Source organism: Grammomys surdaster, unplaced genomic scaffold, assembly GCF_004785775.1.
Source record: "Grammomys surdaster isolate TR1022 unplaced genomic scaffold, NIH_TR_1.0 183, whole genome shotgun sequence".
In the NCBI taxonomy this organism is placed as follows: Eukaryota; Metazoa; Chordata; class Mammalia; order Rodentia; family Muridae; genus Grammomys; species Grammomys surdaster.
In genome coordinates this window covers 1,008,796-1,025,610 of record NW_021604628.1, presented here as the reverse complement: position 1 = coordinate 1,025,610, position 16,815 = coordinate 1,008,796, and the positions used below count along the sequence as shown (strand labels likewise).

At 51.0% G+C, this 16,815-nt stretch overlaps 1 protein-coding gene across 3 annotated transcripts in view; it reads left to right on the top strand.

The window, feature by feature from the left end:
* Window positions 1-16,815, top strand: part of Mdga1 (MAM domain containing glycosylphosphatidylinositol anchor 1) — a 57,270-nt gene that overhangs the window by 28,668 nt on the left and 11,787 nt on the right. For all 3 annotated transcript variants that reach the window (XM_028767945.1, XM_028767946.1, XM_028767944.1), the window contains exons 2-9: window positions 800-939; window positions 5,893-6,067; window positions 8,048-8,244; window positions 8,962-9,094; window positions 9,305-9,574; window positions 12,040-12,369; window positions 15,624-15,920; window positions 16,317-16,604. In XM_028767945.1, coding sequence (XP_028623778.1) covers window positions 800-939; window positions 5,893-6,067; window positions 8,048-8,244; window positions 8,962-9,094; window positions 9,305-9,574; window positions 12,040-12,369; window positions 15,624-15,920; window positions 16,317-16,604 — 1,830 coding nt within the window. The remainder of the gene's footprint in view (window positions 1-799; window positions 940-5,892; window positions 6,068-8,047; window positions 8,245-8,961; window positions 9,095-9,304; window positions 9,575-12,039; window positions 12,370-15,623; window positions 15,921-16,316; window positions 16,605-16,815) is intronic.

Sequence of the window (16,815 nt, the reverse complement as noted above, 5' to 3'; positions counted from 1 at the left end):
CGGAGCTGGGTGTAGCACCAAGAGCAACCAAGACTTGGAGCTACCAAGACAGTGAAGCCAAGCTAACAGAGCTACTGGCTCCTACCCAGCCTGCAGTGTCATTATGTTAGTGTGTCCCAAGTCCTGTCTGGCCACTGTCCTCAATAAGCCAATTAAAAGGGACGTATTAATAGTAGAATGCAGAAAAGGTTTTACTCAGCATGGCCACGTTGGGAAGAGGGACAGAGATCCAGTGAAACCCCAAGGCTATCTTTAGGGGTCCTGAAATGAGATTAAAGTTTAAGCAGAGACCAAGGATGTGGACACTATGCAGTCCCTGTCAAGGTGTGGTCTCGCCCACTGTTGACCCATAGTTGTCTGAGCATGGGTCTCTTCCTGTAAGGTGGTCTGATACATTGTAGAAACTGTGTGAAATCTCTTCCTGGGAGACAAGTTCCTTTTCTGACTGGTCCTTTTCCTCTTCCTGTGGGATTCCTGGAGGAAATTTCCATTCTTTGTTTTAATAGTCTGCTAGTTTACGTTAAAAGACACGGTGTCTTTTTAGAATCTCTTTATTTCTGCTATGCCTATTACAGCAGAGCATGTGGAAAACCCCTGTCCCCACCTCTTGCCCTTGTCCCTCACTGAAGAACACATATGGTACCACATATTCCCAAATCCAGAGGTTTGGGACTCAGAAAGAGTCAGTCCTGGCCCAATGCCGGTGAAGTCTGGGAAGTCAGACTGGACTCTCCCCAGACACACTCAGAGCTCCTGACTCTGTGAGTCCTCCCTACCCTCCTCTGTCCTCTCTCCAAAGCTCCAGCCCAGGCCCAGATCGTGCATGCAGGACAGGCCTGTGTGGTGAAGGAGGACAACATCAGTGAGCGGGTCTACACCATCCGGGAGAGCGACACCCTGGTGCTGCAGTGCCTGGTCACTGGACACCCTCGGCCCCAGGTAAGATGAGCCTTGCTGGGCTCCCATCCTGACCACGCTCCCCACTGCACCGCTTTGCCTGGGATCAGAGTTTGAAAGGAAGCAGGAGCCAGAGGCTTACACTCCACAGAGCAAGCAACATGACAGAATAGGAAAGACTGGGACTGGATGACTAGCCTGGAAATTAACTCTTCAGGGAAGTCTTGGATGCTGTGGGTACCATCACCTGAGTACATTGATAGCTGAGACGAAAAATGGAATAGCAGTTGCTCTGTTACACCCCACTCCTCAACTATGTGGAACAGATACATCTTTACACACACCCTCAAGAAATGCTAGAGGGCGAATTGTATGCCAAGGAGGCCCCTTAACCATTCTTCTCTCTCTCTGTCTTTCTGTCTCTCTCTGTCTCTCTGTCTATCTCTGTCTGTCTCTGTCTCTCTGTCTGTCTCTGTCTCTGTCTCTGTCTCTCTGTCTCTCTCTCTCTCTCTCTCTGTCTCTCTCTCTCTCTCTCTGACACCTCCAAAGGACCCATTTTACAGCTAAGAGAAAGTGAGGCTCTGGGATGCTGGGCAAACTCCCAAGGTCCCACAGCACTTAAGAAATCGGAAGCAGAGTCTGAGTCTAGAAGCTGTGCCCTCTGCAGCTTGGCACGCTGCCCTCCTCTTTGGGTCGGGAGCTGCACGGATAATACGGGCAGCACTTTGGTCTCTTGGCAGGTCAGAGCAAACTCTGGCGGTTCAAATCGCAAAGCAATTAGAAGGGGGACAGAAGACAAGTGTCTGGAAATGCCAGATGAGTTTTGTCATAGATCAAGTGCTCAGGTTCGGCCAGGAGGTGGCTATTGCTGAGGGAAGAGGCAGGGAGGGAGGAGGGCTGGAGGAACCTGCTGCCTGGCAAGCAGCTGTGACCTTTAATACTTGAATAGCAGCAAAAAAAAAGGTGGCAGTTGGATTCTAGGAAGGACATTGAAATACAGAATCCTTTTCTTCCCCCCTGATAATTTGGGGGAATGGAGACAGCCTCCATAGCTTCGGCTTTGAGATAAGCAGATGCATGAGGAAGCCCCTGAAGATTCCTTCCACCTAAAGACTCCAACACAGCTCAATCCCGCTCAAAGGTTTGCTCGGCATTGAAGACCGTGCAGCTGCACCTCTGGGAATCTGTGTTCACACGGGATGGCAGGGATATGGCTGGTGAGGCTGAGGAGGAGGCCGCTAGGCTATACCCATCATCTGTGCCTATGTCCCATTATGTGCCCACTGGTGACCGTGACTGGGTGATAGGGTCTCATGTAACCCAGGCAGGGCCTCAAATTGCTGCCTAGCCAAGGATAACTTTGAACTTTCACCTTCCTGCCTGGACTTACATTGTGACACTCCAGACACTAGCTTTGTGTAGCGCACACCCGGTTTATGCAGTGCTGGGGATCGAACCCAGGGGTCTGGTGCACGCTAAGCATGCTGGGTAAGCATCCTCTGTCTTCCTGTATCCATCAATAGCTTCATTGTTCCCCCTGTCAGACAAGCTTACGTGTTTGCCTCTGACCTATCTCTCCCACAGCTGGCCAGACTCCGACCTTTTGTGTCTCATATGGGTCTCCTCTTCATCAGCCCATGTAACCTCTTTATTAGTTCAGCTCTTCAGCCCTGTCCCTGGTCCTGGTCCCACTGAGGTAGATTGGAATTGATCTCCCAGACTCTTTGCTTGCCCCCTTCCCTTCATTCCGTTGGAATGATCACCCCCAAGTCTGCTCCGTCATTACCCCATCCTCTCCACTTAGTAACAGCCAGTGGCTCCCCATTGTTTACTAGCTTTGCTTAAGCCCCTGGGGCGCAACTGCAGACTTTCTGTTTCCTGGCCCCACTTGCCCCGGAATGCCCATGTCCTGGCCCATATGGGCCTCCATCATTCTCAGTATGCCCCACTTCTGTCACTGAGATATCCTCTCCCCAGATGCCCCCTTTCCTGCTTGCTTCCTTACAGTGACAGTGAGCATCTGTCATGTTCCAAACACAGCAGTGGGCGTCAAGGATGCAGCTGGGGCACCTATCCATCAGGAGAGCGAGGGCGGGGCCTGAAGACCCATGCCGAGGTCAGGATGGAGAACTGAGTGGACACAGAGCTTGTCAGTCCAAACAAGAAGCAAGGGTGTGAACATGCTATAGTCTGAGACGCAGAAGCAATCTACACAGAACGGGAAGCCACAGACCCAAGATTTTTTGCTGCCGCTCAAGCAATCCAGTGACTTTAGGACAAGTTGTTGGTCAGGGAGAAAGAGTGACTTAGAGAGATAGCAAGCTGGAAAAGGCGGCAGGCTAGGGGTATAGCTCCACAGAAGGAGGGCTTGTCTGTCGTGTGTTCTGCCGCATCCTGGCATATCAAAATAAGGTGTGGTGATGCATACCTGTCGTCCCAGCACTTTGGAGATGGAGTCCGAGGGGTCTGAAGTTCAAAGTCATCCTCGGATAGATATCAAGTTTAGGGCCAGCCTGGGCTATTGGAGACCCTGTTTGGAAAATAAAAGGAACGTCTCCCACAGGTGGTGGGTGCTTATGTAGGGAGTGGGGTGGGGGAGGGGCAGAATGGACAGATAGATGGGGGCCAAGCAGTCCTTGGGGTGGTCACAGACTTTGGGTGTTCCAAATTTCTGATACGCAGGCGGTGTTCTCTTTAGGCCCCCGGAATGTTCTGGGCTCTTTAAATCTAAGGAAAAGTTATGGATACAAAAGACAATTAGTCTCCTAGTTAATTACTAGGACATAAAAGGCCCCTCTGAGAATGAGGACAGAGTTAAAAGCCACCTTTCCCTAGAGTATGGGAGAGACAGGGGAAAGTAATTGTCCCTTCCTGGACAGAGGAAGAAAACATTTGCTGGGGTGGGGTTGGGGAACAGTTTCAAAGCTGTCAGGTGTCAGTCTGTGATAAAGCTATCGAGAGATACCGAGGACAGCCCAGCCATGTGACGTCTCAGGTTAGTGGGATTTTAAGTCAACTAATAGCAAATGAATTGAGAGGGTTTAAGGACCCCCCCCCACCCAGACCCCTTGGGTGCCAGCGTCAGTGAGCAGAAGCTGAGGAGAATAGAGCTGTGCACAGCTCTGCAGGAGGTGGAGCCGGCCGTATACACAGAGCAGTAAGGCTGAAGCCCATGGGAGGCAGTGTTTTCATTGCTCTGGGGACAAAATGCCAGAGAAAGAAGACTTTTATCTCAGGGTTTCAAAAGTCTCCCAAAGCACACCCCTATTGTGACACACTTCTTCAAATTAGTTCCCATTTTCCAGTTTCCACAATCTCCACACCAGCAGATCTGAACCCATCGGTGGCCCACCTCCTCAAAGCCCGTCGGCTAGCAACAAAGCCTTGAACACATGAACCTTCTGGGGATACTGCACATCCAAACCACAGAAGGGCTGCAGGTCCATCCACTAAGCTGAAGTGGATACCCAAGAGCTTCTGCCTGTGAAGCGGGCAGGAGCCTTGGTCACAGCAGGGTCACAACAGGCCAGGATCACATCAGGGTACCAACACCTAGGAGAAAGCAGAACCTTGCCCTATGTCTTGATCAGTTTAGTACAGGGCAGGGGAAAGAGCAAACAAATCACAGAAATAAAAGCAGCGAAGTATTTTTTTTTAATGGCTTTAGTACCTCCGAGATAGCCAAAGAGAAAATTAGTGACTTGGGTGCTAGAGTGAAGGACATTAACCACAAGTCTGGAGGAACAATGGAAGTTATGAGAAGGATTCTGAGGACGTAGGTCTCTTAGAAGCAATGAACAAGCACGGGACCGCTGGATTTGGTCCCAACCTCCCATTAACAGACCCCGAGCTACACTCGTGGACTACCAGCCACTGTGGAGATGGGGAGGCAGAAGAACAGGGAATTCCGAGCTACCTGTCAGCTACATAGCATTTGAAAACAACCCGGGAAAAGGAAAAACAAAAACAAAACACAAACCCCAAGTTTTGAATAATACGTTAAAACCCACATCATCGGCAAATTAAGGTAAATCCTCAGCATCAACAATTACCAAGAGCGATATTAATAATAGAAACCGTTGACTGACTAATGCGTTTGAGGCACCACATTTAAGTGCTTCGCTCCCTAAGCCTCATAACTTGCAAAGTAGGCATTATGCTATATTAGTTATTGTTGACTGGCAAATACTTCAAAATGCAGGGGCTTGAGTCCCGGAACACTTCCTTTCTCTCAGTGCCGGGTGGCAGGAATCCAGCAGCCGGCAGATTCTGACGCAGGCTCTCTCAAAAAGGCTGCAGTTGGGTGTCAGTCATCCCAGGAGGAGTGGGGCTGGAGAACTCTCTTCAGAGAGAAGTGGCTGATGACGGCCTGAGGCTGTAGCTTCTCCTGGGTTCCTCTCCACAGGACTGCTTAGGGCAGGAGACCTGGCTTTCTCCTGATCAAGGCTAAGATGGAAATCAGTTTCCTATCCTAGTCTAGGCTCTCCCCTGCTGAAGTCTATTGGCCACACAGACTCACGGTAGAACAGTGGGCAGGGCCTACAGAAGAGAGTGGAACCCCTTAAGCCATCTTTGATACTGGCTTCCAGAAGAGTTCTTTCACATCCAGGAGTGTGAGGCTGAGGGCTCAGTCACCTAGGAGATCACTAAGCTAACAGGCAGGTCCACACCCATTCAGTTAGCCGTCTTCCCAACACTAGGTATATGCTTGCCCAATCTTTCGTTAACATTAGGCAACTTAGCTGGGAAAGAGGCACGAGAGGCTCGCTCAAGTCCCATACACGTCCTGACAGACCCAGAGCTCTGCCTCGACTCCTGCGAGCCTCTTCCCTGACCTTTAACCTCTGCCCTTCGGTTCTTATCACAGTAGCATTCTAAGGAGTCATGGGGTCAGACCTGGGTCCACCCTCTCCTGTACCCTGGAGAGCATGGAGCAGGCAGGAGACGCCTGCGCAGGCAGGGCCTTCAGCCTCAGTGTGGTGACTGCCCACCTAGGTGCGGTGGACCAAAACTGCCGGCAGCGCGTCGGACAAGTTCCAGGAGACGTCGGTGTTCAACGAGACACTGAGGATCGAGCGCATCGCCCGCACGCAGGGAGGCCGCTACTACTGCAAGGCGGAGAACGGAGTGGGCGTACCGGCCATCAAATCCATCCGCGTGGACGTGCAGTGTGAGTTGAAGTCCCTCGAGGCTCTGTACCCTGACGGGCCGTGCCCCTCCAGGGCTCCCGAACCCTCAGGGGTGGGGAAGGGATGGAGAAGTGGCCAGGTAAGGAAGGACTGGAAGATGTCGCTGGGAATGGTCAGCTGTATGCTATCTCCCTGCCCTGTATCTCCCTAAACCTTTTCTGCATTTCCATGTCCTCTCATGGACCGTGATGTTACCCTTTAAAGGGCATATTGAATTGTACTTCTTTCTCAGATGAAGAAAAAGCGAGGTACCCCAGTCTTGTTTCCAACCACACCCCAGAATGGGGACAGCCTTCTATGAGAGTTAAGGACACAAGGACAGTTCTGGGATTCTGCTCCCCAGAACCCCATGAAACTGTAGGCTCCCCCAGACACAGCCTGGGCTGTATACTAGACTCTCTGAGGAAAGTTTAAATTTTTATATATTTACATAGTGGGGGAGGGAGGTCACAGGACAACTTGAAGGAGCTCTCTCCTTCTGCGTCCTGGGTCTTGGGGATCAAACTTCTGCCATCAGGGCTTGGTGGCAGGTGCTTTAGCAGGTTGAGCTATCTCTCCTGTCCTCATCCCTGGGCTCTGCTTCCAGAAGGTCTTAGGTGAATGACAGAGAATGTGGCCAGACATCAAGGATGCCTGAAGCCATTGTTTGACAGTTATTCACGTTTGCACACATGTGTAAGCACCACTGGTTTTTCGATGTAGTGTGTTTTCAAGGAGCTAGGCTAGAGCGGGTGAAACCTGTGGTCTGGAGGCAACGTGCACCCTAAGAAGGCTGTAAATGCTGCCTGGCACAGACCAGTAAGCTCACTGAAAGCATAGACATTCATTTGTGGTTTTTTTGTTTGTTAGTTTGTTTGGCTTTTGGCATCTGATCACGCAGTTCTCAGTCATGAGCTTTCTAGATCAGAGCATCACGTCCCACTGTCAAAATGTCAGACATGGGGCTGGTGAGATGGCTCAGTGGTTAAGAGCACTGACTGCTCTTCCAGAGGTCATGAGTTCAAATCCCAGCAACCACATGGAGGCTCACAACCATCTGTAATGATATCTGATGCCCTCTTGTGGGGTGTCTGAAGACAGCTACAGTGTACTTACATATAATAAATAAATTAAAAAATTAAAAAAAAATGTCAGACATGCCTGCTAGGTAGTTCCCTGATGTACTCTTCGGCAAACAACACCTCAGTGACGATAGCCACCCAAGAAGAGTTCTAGGCATCAGTGTTACAAAGAAATTCCAGTTCATATGTGGCTCAGTTGGTAGGGTGCTTCCTCAGCATGCAAAAGGTGATGGGTTTGATCCCCGGCACTGCACAAACTGAGTGTGGTTGTGTGTGTCTGTAAAAGCCGAGCTTGGGTGGTAGAGGCTGGAGGATCAAAAGTTCAGCCTCTGCGTAGTGAGTTCCAAGCCAGCCTGGGATATGTGAGACCCTGTCACAAACAAAAAAACAAAACAAAACAAAAAAACCCCAAAACACAGAACAACAACAATAACAAAAAAACTCCCAAAACAAAAAATCAACAACGAACAAAAAAAATCTCCATATCATTTAAACAGAGCTGAAGGGTACCCATCCTAGTCTGGTTGTCAATGAAAAAACTGAGGCCCAGAGAGAAAAGGAACTTAGGTAGGTCACGCTACCGACTTACAGCCAATGAGGGAGTTTAAACTTGACTTTCAGCTTGTTTCCAGTCTATACTGCCTGTTCCATCCTATAAACTGTGTAGAGCTGGAAGCCCCATACAGGTCCTTGGGGGGAGGGCAGCGGATAGGAAGCCTGGGAAGTCACTGGATCCAGTCCCTCCTCTAATAGCTTGGTTAAGCTTCCAGAGCCAAAGGCAGGCATCAGCTTCCCGTGTCCTCTGAAAGTAGCTCTGCCCTCCCCAACAGCTTCAAGGAGCCCCCCACAACCCCCGCTCTACGGTCACCTTGTCTTGACTTAGGGCTGGTGTCCTTGCAGACTTGGATGAACCTGTGCTGACGGTGCATCAGACGGTGAGCGACGTCCGAGGCAACTTCTACCAGGAGAAGACCGTGTTTCTACGCTGTACCGTCAGCTCCAACCCGCCCGCCCGCTTTATCTGGAAGCGGGGCTCTGACACCCTGTCCCACAGCCAGGACAATGGGGTTGACATCTATGAGCCTCTCTATACTCAGGTCAGGATGGGCAGCTGGCTCCACACACTCCTGTACCCCAGGAGAGATCTCGGGGGGCTGAGGTCTGGAGACTGGCCTGACTTCATAATTCAGTGCCTGAGTGGGAGGCTGGAATCCACACAGCCTGGGGTAAAAAAGTCAGAGCAGAGAGGTCAGAGTAAGTCCCAAACAGGGGGCTCCCAAAGACAACCTGTTCCCTGGAATATGGCTGGATAGGAAAAAAAAAATCCGAAAGACAAGCAAGCCATCTGTGCCTGCTACTGTGGCTGAGATACTGATGAACAGCTACCACAGGAGTTGGTATGGAAAGGCCCCTCTCAGTTCCAGGAGATGGTGACAAAGCCATTCCACCAGGGAGGCTTTGAGAAGGAACTGTCAGCCCCTTATGTGGCCTGTAGGCCAGTCCCATGTTGTGTGGGTTACAAGCCACAAAGGTATTCCCTTCCCACGCCTCTTCCCAGAGGCGGAGACTCGGCCTAACCCTGGCATCTACACTCCAGGGCAGCCTCTGCCATAAAGAAGCCGGGTAGAAGCTCAGCGGGAGGGGACGGAGCTGAGCTGGAGGCTTCCTGGGGAAGATGGTATAGGCGGGGTTTGGGGAGATAAGAACCAGCATAGGAATTGCTTGTTGTCTGTGGCGTGGGATAGATGAATGAATGTGGGGGATCCCAGGAGATCCGAGCAGGTCCCTCACTCCAGTGATCCACTGCCACCCAGGGAGAGACGAAGGTCTTGAAGCTGAAGAACCTGCGGCCCCAAGACTATGCCAGCTACACCTGCCAGGTGTCCGTGCGCAATGTGTGTGGCATCCCAGACAAGGCTATCACCTTCCAGCTCACTAACACCACGGGTACAGGCGCCTCCCCATCCACGCCCACATGGACCCACTCCTCACCCCATGCCCAGCTCCTCCCGCCCCCTGCCCCCAACATCCATTTCTGGGTTTTCCCCGTCCTACCAGAGCTCCCCTGACCCGCCCCGCCCAGGTTTCTCTGTTCCCTCATCTCCTTCTCCTTTAGCCCTGGAAGTCTCCTGAGACCCCACCGCCTTGTCCCCTTAGCACCTCCAGCCTTGAAACTGTCTGTGAACGAAACTCTGGTGGTGAACCCTGGGGAGAACGTGACAGTGCAGTGTCTGCTGACGGGCGGCGATCCCCTCCCCCAGCTCCACTGGTCCCACGGACCCGGCCCACTGCCCCTGGGTGCTCTGGCTCAGGGTGGTACCCTCAGCATCCCTTCAGTTCAGGCCCGGGATTCTGGCTACTATAACTGCACAGCCACCAACAACGTAGGCAACCCAGCCAAGAAGACGGTCAACCTGCTGGTGCGATGTACGTGATCTGGAGGGGTAGGCGGGGTGTAGTGGGACAAACAGGGTCCCGGTCGTTCAGGGACAGCAGGTCAACCGGGAGAGGGAATCGTCTCTTTGCCCCAGAGGGTGAGGTGTGTCAGGGAGTCATGATCCAGGCGTTCTGATTTCCCTGCAATTCATCAGTCTACCATTAGGGGCAGAAGAACGGCAATTTGCAATGGGTCTGGTATTGATGACCTGTTTCTTTTAGATGGACAAGTATAGGCTTCATAAAGCTAAACGTGGGTACAGTAGGCTTCAGGGGATAGTCCCTGGCTTTCTTCCTAGCTGCAGACTGACCAAATTTTTAAGTGACATTAACATTTCAATAGACCATATATACATTTTAATTTTATTTTATTTTGGAGACAAGGTCTTACTATGTAGCTCTGGCCAGCCTAAAATTCACTCTGTAGACCAGGCTTTTCTCTGACCCATAGAGATCTGCCTGGTTCTGCTTCCCAAGTGCTGGGATTGAAGGTGTTCTGTGTATGTGCAAATCTCTAGTAGCATAGAGTGTCAATGACTCTGAGGTTAATTACTAAGTGTAAAACACTATCAGACTTAGACAAGATCTAAAGCAGTATAGATTAACTAAGTATAACCCTTACTAACCCTCAACCTTTGTTGCCTTCATTAGCGGCTTGTTGTGATTTGGAATTTCTATTTTTGTTTTTTGTTTGTTTGGTTGGTTGTTTTTTGTTTTTTGTTTTTTTATTGTTATTATTGGTTTTTGTGGGGGAGGGTGTTGACTTTTTTTCTTTTAAGGCCAAAACTTTCACAGTATGATAATGCAAACCTGTTATCCAAGCAATGGAAGTTGGAGGCAGAAAGATCAGGAGTCAAGGCTATCCTTGGCTATATAGCAAGTCCAAGGCTAGCCTGGGCTACCTGAGATCCAGTCTCAAAAAAAAAAACCTCTTAAAAATAAAAAATAAACAAAACAAAAAACAAAAAAAATACAGCCTGAAAAGATGGCTCAGCAGTTAAGAGCACTTGCTGCTCCTGCCGAGGTCCCAAATTCAGTTCCAAGAGCCCACATGGCGGCTCACAACTACCTGTAATTCCAGTCCCAAGGACTAGACCCTTCTTCTAGCCTCCATGGGCACCGTGCACACGCATGGCGTACACATACAAAAGTAGGCAAATACCCATACACTTTTTTTTTTTCAATACAAGCTTTCTCTGTGTAGCCCTGGCTGTCCTGGAACTCACTTTGTACACCAGGTTTGGCCTCGAACTCAGAGATCCGCCTGCCTCTGCCTCCCAAGTGTTTAAAACATCAAACAAGTAAATTTTAATAAAGACCCAGGTTTATACCAGCTCTCTTTAGCCCTGGAAGTGACGTAGAGGTGCTGACAAACATAACTGAGTCTCTGCTGGTTGGGACTGGCTTCTGTGGTCCTCACTTGCGGACCAGTCAGTCTCTTCCTGCGTCCCGGCTCATCCAGAAGCCGAGTCTCTTCATCTTGACTTGGACTGAGAAACAAAGTAACAAGATTAGAGCTCCCTGACCACAGCTTTCCCTTCCACAGAGAAAGCTTCACATTTCCCATCAAAGACGAGCTGTCTCCGTCCGACCCCACTTGACCTTTAAAACATGGGCTGGCGAGATCTTTCTGGACTTGAGTAGTGGCGGTCACCTCACAGGGTGACTCCACAGCCTGTGTCATCCAGCCCAGTCCTGACCTCCGTGCCACTGTACATGTTCTGTCAAGTTAGCACCTCGCTTATTAAGTAAGGACTCTGACTTCAAACGAGATCCACATTTTAAAAAGCATCCAGATCCTTGGCTTTCCGAACCCTGTGATGTCATGCAATCGCACGCAGGATCATCATGTTGGCTTTTTATCCTTAAAAAAAAATCACACAGGCATGTTGTAAAAGAGTCAGACCCAAGCAGGGGGTGGTGCAATTAATTACCCTTCAGTTTCCTTTGAACCCGTGCTACCTAGAGCGACTATCAAGACTCCTGTTTCTTTCTAAATCAGTACTTCGTACACACAAGGTTTAAAACACAAATAAAAACAAATCAGTGTTGTGGCCAAGAAGGCTCCGAGGATGTAAGTTAGATTGGCGGAGTCCCAGTTCCCTCCATCGTAAAGAAGACATAGTAACAGCGTTCTTCAGAGACAGCAAGACAGGTTAGGTGCGCTGATCCGTGTACGCTGCCTGGGCCAGCGCATCTCACTGATAAAGTGTGCTCACTACTAACGTCTGGAGTCAGTACCAACCTCACGTCTCTGCGTTGAGCTCTTTAAAACTATTAAAACACCTCTGAGCTCTTGGAGCCATTTCTGGGCTGAGAGAAAGTGTGTGTGCGCGCGTGCGCATGCGCGGGGGTGGTGTGTTGCCAGTTTGAGGGGAGAAACTGGGGTGGGTGGGACATGGATACCTGTTCTTGGGTCAGACCCACCCCCTTCTTCTATCCTCATCTCCTTCCAGCCTTGAAGAATGCCACCTTCCAGATCACCCCCGACATGATCAAAGAGAGCGAGAACATTCAACTCGGTCAGGACCTGAAGCTGTCATGCCACGTGGACGCGGTACCCCAGGAGAAGGTGAACTACCAGTGGTTTAAAAACGGCAAGCCGGCACGCACGTCCAAGCGGCTGCTGGTGACCCGAAATGACCCCGAGTTGCCCGCCGTCACCAGCAGCCTGGAGCTCATTGACCTGCACTTCAGTGACTACGGCACTTATCTGTGCATGGCTTCTTTCCCGGGGTCACCTGTGCCTGACCTCAGCATAGAGGTCAACATCTCCTCCGAGACAGGTGGGAGCATCCGGAGCTGTGGGGATTCTGGAGAAGCCCGATGGGGTGGGGTGGAGTGAGATTGGGAGGGGGACAGGATTTGGGGACAAGGGACGGGTGGACAGCGGTTTGCAAATGGACATCTAGAGGGAGGAGGATGTCATTTGTTTATGCCACATACACGCGTTGGGTTCCCGTCGTAGCCAAGTCCTACAGCCTGGGAGTAGCATGATGGGAAAATAGATGCTGTGTTCATTGAACGTGGTAGGAACTGAACCTACTTCAGATAGTTTACAAAGAGAGAGGGAGGCCATAGAATCAGCTCATGCAAAGTCCCTGAGGTGGGCGAGCATGCTGGCCGCTGGCCGTTTGGAAGACGAGAAGAGGCAGAGTGGCTGGGATTGTGGAATGGTATCAGCTCAGAAAGGTCACCATAGGGACCGCTCAGCGTGGAGGCTGGAAGTCTGAGGTCCCTCCGTGGCTCCCTGGCTGGCTGGTTGCCTCTTCTCCCCGTGCCATGTCTGCGTCCTAGATGGGAGGTCCCATTGACTTCAGCCTTCAAAGGCCTGCCTCCGATATAGTCATTTTTCAGACAGTGGCATTAGGATGCCAACATATGGATTTTGAGGGGGACAGAATGCATGGTGAAGATTCAAGTCTTTATTCTGATAATGATTATTATAATAATACAGTAAGCTGGTAATAGGACATCGAGCATTCGCTATGCGTTCTTACGAGCGTCTTTTTTCTCCCTTCACCTCTGCAGTTCATTTCCCTTGTGTAGGTACGTGTGTATACACGTGTACTGTGGTGCGTGTGTGCAAACCAGAGAATGACTTGCCGGAGTTGGGTCTTTCCTTCTACCGTGTGGGGGGGTCTCAGGGATCAATCCCAGGTCCACAGGTTTAGCGGCAGGTGCCTTTACTGTGGAGTCACCTAGCCAGCCGCGGGTGGCGGTTTATCTTCTCATCGTACTGATGATTAGGCATGCCTTAGAAAGTCACGCTTGAGAAACTCAGCGTGTGTTGGAGCTGGGGTGAGAACCCAGGCAGGGTCCTCTGGCGTCTGTGCTCAGTCGCCGCTATGGGGGACCAGAGCGTCTCCAGGACCTTGTGTAGAAGCCAGCTGACCTTGGCTGGTGAGGCACATGACCAATCGGTACTAAGACAAGTACCAAGAGTATTAAATGCTCTAATAGTTACGAGTATTCTTCCTCTGGCCTTTAATCAGTTTCTCTTGGTGGGCAACTTGACCCAGGGACCTTGGCAGACCCCTTCCATCTTTGACATCTGTACACAGGGAAACCCAAGGAGACCAGAGAGAGCAGAAGGAATTTCTTTCTTTCTTTAAACATTTATTTATTTTACATATGTAAGTACGCTGTAACTGTCTTCAAACACACCAGAAGAGGGCATCAGATCTCATTACAGATGGCTGTGAGCCACCATGTGGTTGCTGGGAATTGAACTCAGGACCTCTGGAAGAGCAGTCAGTGCTCTTAACCACTGAGCCATCTTTCCAAACCCCCAGGAGGGAATTCTTAAAGGAGATAGACTTGATTAAGAGGAGTCTGGAAAGGGGACACTAGGGAAGGGAAGCTACCTAAGGAAACCAGAGAAGGAGGTGGGCTCCATTTGAGTCTTGGGGGGTGGTGGTGGCAGGTGCTGTAGGCTCTGCCAGGTGAGGAACTAAACCCAAGGAGAAGTACAGCAAGCAGAAAAAACACAGAAGCCTCACAGTGCAGGAGACTAGCTGTTCTCCCAGTAGGTGAGAGGATTTCTCACAAGACCATCATGTATCTAGGAAGAAACTGAGGCTGCAGGTAGAAGCTAAGGCTGAGGGTCTAAAGGCCTCCTCCCCAAGCCCAAATCTAGAGCTTTAACCCCAGGAGCACTTGGCCAAAAAAAACAACAAAACAACAAAACAAACAAAACAAAAAAACTGGGGACACCCCTTTATCCTGGGGGGGGGGGCGCTAAAGGGCTCAGGAGTCCAGAAGTTTTTAATTGAGGGAAGGGGCTAGGGCTGTTTCTGAATTTGGCTCACGGGTCCAATGCCTGGAGCATGAAAGCCTTGTAAAAGGCTCTAGAAACTATTTAAACCTGGAAGGGGAAAAACAAACAAACAAACAAACAAACAAAAACAAAAAACAAACAAAACAACAACAACAACAACAACAACCCACTGGCTCCAAAATAGGAAGAGAAAACCATGAAATGCAAGCCAAAAGATGCACAAATGTTGGCAGGGTACAAATTATATAAAGGAGGTAACTGGACCTTCGCCTGGTTTGCATAGTTATTTACAAATAGTCGCATTATATTTAATTATATTTAATGCTCAATACTGGATATTTAATGATAAAATGTTTGATGTGGGACCCAGGGAGGCCTTCTTTAAAAACAACTCCATTTGGCAGTGTGCTGGGGGGTGAGTGGGTTTAGCTGTGAATAATGGAACTCTAATTAATAACGATCTAGCCGCTGGGGTGTGGCTCAGTAGCAGAGCCTCTGGCTTAGCGTGTATAAGGCCCAGGGCTCCATCCTGAGCCGGCACACAAGCTAGATCCGTGTTGCCTCATTGGGTAGAAGCTGACTGTGGAGCAGACTGGCTTAGGATGGCAGCTGGCCCCCACAAGTTCCTCAGGATTTTAGGCGTCACCAGTTTGTTGTCACCTCCGTGATGGTGGCTCCACCTGAGGCCAGTGATCTGCATCCTGACCTGCAGGAAGACCTGTATTTTCTTTAATATTCCATTGGTCAGCATTTATTCAGAGGCATGCTGGGAAATGTAGTTTTTATTCTGGATGGTCCGGGCCTTACTGAAACCAAGTATCCTTATTACTTTGGAAGAAGGGCTACAAGATGCCGGGAGATAGATAGATTAACACGCCTTGCTGATTCTGTAGGCAAGAAAAGCTGAAGGGGTGCTGGAGAGATGGCTCAGTGGCTCCCAGCATCCAGGTTGGAATCCAGGGTGGTTCACTACACCTTCTAACTCAAGTTCTGGGAATCTGGTGCCCTCTTTTGGCCTCCTTGGTCCATGCGTGCTTATGTGGATACACATGCATATACGCATAAACAAATATAAAAATGCATCTCTAAGAAAAGCTGGAGAGCTGGGAAGGAGAGGTTAAAAGTGCTTTAGAGTCTGAAATTCAAAGCTAGCTCCACTACAAAACAAGTTCAAGGCCAGCTTGGGTGGGCAACGAGTAGAGCCCCAGGTCAGAGGCCAGGGGTACCTAACTCCGTCCACCCCTCTTCATCCTCCTTCAGTACCGCCCACCATCAGTGTGCCCAAGGGCCGAGCAGTGGTGACAGTTCGAGAGGGCTCTCCTGCTGAGCTCCAGTGCGAAGTTCGAGGCAAGCCCCGACCTCCAGTGCTGTGGTCTCGTGTGGACAAGGAGGCCGCCCTTCTGCCCTCGGGGCTGGCCCTGGAAGAGACTCCGGATGGGAAGCTGCGGCTGGAGCGCGTAAGCCGCGACATGAGCGGCACCTACCGCTGCCAGACGGCTCGCTACAATGGCTTCAACGTACGACCCCGGGAGGCTCAGGTGCAGCTGACGGTGCACTGTGAGTCCCCTCCCCAGACATCCGACCTAGGCCAACCCCACCCCTCCTCCTACTGTTTGCACACCACAGAAACACTCCTTGACGTCCAGGCACAGGGAAGTGATTTTCCTCAGTTTGCACAATAAGGCTGGGATTTGAACCAGGTTTAGAGACAGTGCTCCAAACTCGGAGCCTGTGCGGTCTTTCGTTACGTGTTTGTCGAGGGGACCCACTGAGGCACGACCAGTGGCCCAGTGGCCCAGTCTAGGAAGCATGGCCCCGTAGTCTTGAGTGTGGGTGTCCTATGAATGAGTTGTGTGTACCGGCCCTGAGATTCTCCCAGGCCAGGGTCAGGAGACTGAGGGACAAATGAACTGCTTCCTCCATGGTCCTACTGACGTTAGTCCCGGTCCCCAGTCCCTCCAGAGGTGGAGCCCAGTTCCCAGGACGTGCGCCAGGCTCTGGGCCGGCCTGTGCTCCTGCGCTGCTCGCTCCTGCGTGGCAGTCCCCAGCGCATCGCCTCGGCTGTGTGGCGCTTCAAAGGACAGCTGCTCCCCCCGCCGCCTGTTCTCTCTGCCGCTGCTGCCGAGACCCCAGATCACGCCGAGCTGCGCCTGGACGCCCTGACCCGTGACAGCAGCGGCAACTACGAGTGCAGCGTCTCCAACGACGTGGGCTCAGCCACCTGCCTCTTCCAGGTCTCCGGTGAGCGTCCGGTCGGCCCCACCCCCGCCTGCTCGCCTACACCCTCCTGGGACCAGGCTCCGTCATACACCCCAACCTCCACCCCAACCTCCACCCTCCCCCTCTCCCCGCGGCCCTGCCACACGTACCTGGGCTGCTGTTTTCTTCTAGCATCTGAAGTCGTTGGCATTTGTCTTTCCAAGACTTTTGTCCTCCTCTTGAAGGCCCCCCC